Raw genomic sequence first — 3083 nt, forward strand, 5'->3', positions numbered from 1 at the left:
AAACCGAAATACATACTTACATACGTTCGAAGCTTGCGTAATTAGCGCATAAAAAGAATTTTACTTCACATAGCTATATTTAGGTTTGTCTTACAATAAAGCTCACAAATTTTGTGTTGTTTAAGGTAAAATTTTTAATTATTTAAAATATATATTTTTTTTTGGCCCAACCTTTGCGCATTTTGCAACACAATATAGTATATAAAGAAACCACAGTTGGCTAGTTGGTATCAGTGCCACTTCAACCTCCAGTAGAGTTGCAAGCCATATTTTAGAAAGAAGAAAATACCATTCTTTAAGTAAATTAAAAATATAAAATGCATATCCTCTCCAAGAGCCAGTGGGAGCATCGGGATGGCGATCATGTTAAGGGTGAGTTAATTTATTTTGTATATATTTTTTTTTTAATAATAAATGATATTAATATAACCTGCTAGGCGAATACACTCTGGATGAAGCTGATGGCACTAAACGCGTAGTTGAATATACAGCTGACGATCACAGTGGCTTCAATGCGGTTGTAAAGCGGATCGGCCATGCCCATCACCCTGAGGTGCATCACCATGGCGAAAGCCATCACGGCGATAGTGGCTACGGGCATGGACATTCAGCCTCTAGTTACGTCGAAATCAAACAACATCACTAAGCTAATACAAAGAGAATGGAATGTTCACACGGGATTAATTTTTAACCAAAGAAGTTTGTAAATTTATGTAATTCTCTAAAATAACATCTGCTTAGTTTTAGGCAAATTATTATCTATTAAAAACCAGAAGTTTCTTTAAATAGTTGGGTTCTATTTATCCTGAGAATATTTGCTATTCCGTACTTTGGGTGTGATTTCAATATAAGTCCAATTAGAGCTGACGCATATGGCTATGTTAAACCACAATTACCACCATATTTCGCGAAGAACCTTCGAGAAGTTAGGACCATCCTCCAAGGTCTGCCACCAGTTGATCTTCGATTCTGCTCTGAACTGTTGGCCAGTGGCTTAATGCTCTGCCTACCCAAATCCCTCATTTATATAAGCGTTTAAAAAAGCCTAAAACCAGTGTCACCAGATGATCGAAAAAGCTTTACGCTATGAAAATTGAAGTTAGAAAGAAGTCAGTATATTTATTCTTTAAAAAATCGATAAGTTTCCCAAAACCGATTCTCTGTAAATAACATTTTAAATCATTCTCATCAAAACACAAAATAGCATCTATCAGGTCAAATAACAGGTACAAGACTTCCATATGTGTAAACTGAAGTTCACTTTAGGATAGATAGATATGTATATAGATTGAAATAGAGGTATGCATTGCGACCAAGCGATCTATTGTGCCCTCGACCATTTACAGTACCTCATCTAATACTAGGAAACCCACAAATTTGAGGAGACCTCCAGGTGTTAGCGATTGTATCAATTATTAACTTGGCCAGAGTTGGCCTAGGTACCTCTCCCGTCTTTTCGCAACCGCCTCGCACTCGCGAAGCGGGTTCACAGGAGGCTCCTCATTCACATCGCAAAACGACATAGATCGTTTGACCAGATGCCTAGTTTGTGCAGGTGACCTCTCATTCTACAGTGACCCGTCAGAAAACCTGCTATTATCCTTACCCCCCTTTGGGGGGGGGGGCTTACAATAGCCCTCTACCTTGAAAAGTTTTAGCCTGACATATACCTGTAGTGTTACGCCAGTGTTGATTCCTTAGCCGGTTTCTCTCCTGCCTGAGCTCTTCCTTGATTGTACTAGGTTCAATCACTAAGAAGGGCTCAGGCGGCTGCCGCTCTAGCTAGTCGGTCCGCTTCCTCGTTGTCAGCAAGTCCTATGTGACCTGGTAAGTTAATTGGATGTCATTGCACTCCGCTAGGACACACTCAAGAACCAAGGATGACTTGACTTCAAATGATGAGAGAGCCTCCGGTGCCGCCTGGCTGTCACTCAATATTAAAACTTTCTCATTACGGTAATTTCTACGTAGGTTAATCTCAGCACACAGACTAAGGGCATATACCTCCGCTTAAAAAATACTCGGGTATGGTCCTATGGGTACCGAGAGGTTTAGCCTTGGTCCATAGATGCCGTCCGGAGTTTTTTAGCCGTCTGTATACCATTGCATCGAGCTCGCCTGTATATACCTCTCCATAAAAGAGGTGCTCCAAGTTGACTTGGTGCGAAGCGCTATGTTAAATTTCATGTCAAAGTTAACCAACTTGGGCCTATCATCTCTGGGGAGCAAAGCTAATGGAATTTGGGAGCCTAGCATGTCTTCCTTTCCTCTCTCGTGAAGTTTAGTACAGTTCGCTTTGCTACCTGTTCTATGGTAAGGTGTTGAGCTTGAGAATCAACTCCAACGCTGTCGTCGGACATGTGCGCGTTGCCGTCGTAGTGCATACACACGCCAGACGTTAAAGCTTGGTGAGGGATTGCCTTACCGTGGCAAGGGTGGTTCTCGAGACCTAAGCCCCCGCCCTGTAAGTAACTATTGGGCTAACTATCATGGTATACATCCATCACAGGTTCTTGGGACTACAGCGCCAAGTCTTCCCTGCCAGACGTTTACATACCATAAGTGCCCTCGTAGATTTGGAATCAAACTTGCGCTTTATTATACTCAAAATGTTTCTACGAATTCTAATTAAAAATCCCGAAATTTTGACATAATTTGTCTTATTATACGGGTGACAAACGGGCTCGCTTATCTGCATAAATAGCCTTTATTTACGTTATTTCATGCATGCATGCAGCCGAACAAAGGCACGAAATTTTTGGAAATTAACTCGGATCCTTGGAATTTTCGATGGCCACACTGGTAAAAACGGCCAGCTGTTGTCTTTTGTACAAGTAAGCAAACAAAGCAAGCGACTATGGTATCCGCGGTAGCCGAGTGGTAAGAGTTGCATGCTACAAGCCTGTAGGTGCCAGGTTCGGTCCTCGATTGGAGCGACTGCCAACAAATTTTTTGTTTTTATTTTTAGTTTATTCTTTTTATATTTGATTTGATTTATATATTTAATTTTACTTTATTTTATTTGCATTTATTTTATTTTCTATCACATTTTTCATTTTACCATTAGTTAATTTAAACTTTTC

General features: G+C 40.4%; 1 protein-coding gene across 1 annotated transcript; it reads left to right on the forward strand.

Moving 5' to 3' along the window:
• The first annotated feature begins 317 nt into the window (after positions 1 to 317).
• On the forward strand, positions 318 to 646 carry LOC108377510 (adult-specific cuticular protein ACP-20-like). The gene is made up of 2 exons (XM_017633777.1): positions 318 to 372; positions 438 to 646. Exons 1-2 carry the CDS (start codon positions 318 to 320, stop codon positions 644 to 646), a joined length of 264 nt encoding a protein of 87 aa, XP_017489266.1.
• The last annotated feature ends 2437 nt before the right edge of the window (positions 647 to 3083 follow it).

This window comes from Rhagoletis zephyria, unplaced genomic scaffold, assembly GCF_001687245.7.
Source record: "Rhagoletis zephyria isolate East Lansing unplaced genomic scaffold, Rhagoletis_zephyria_1.1 Rzeph_scaffold_12210, whole genome shotgun sequence".
Classification (NCBI taxonomy): Eukaryota; Metazoa; Arthropoda; class Insecta; order Diptera; family Tephritidae; genus Rhagoletis; species Rhagoletis zephyria.

Excerpts from the sequence above, each read along its gene's own strand:
- LOC108377510 (XM_017633777.1), top strand. The coding sequence starts at position 318 with ATGCATATCCTCTCCAAGAGCCAGTGGGAGCATCGGGATGGCGATCAT. Across the intron at positions 373-437 it reads GGATGGCGATCATGTTAAGG|GCGAATACACTCTGGATGAA; the intron begins GTGAGTTAATTT and ends ATAACCTGCTAG.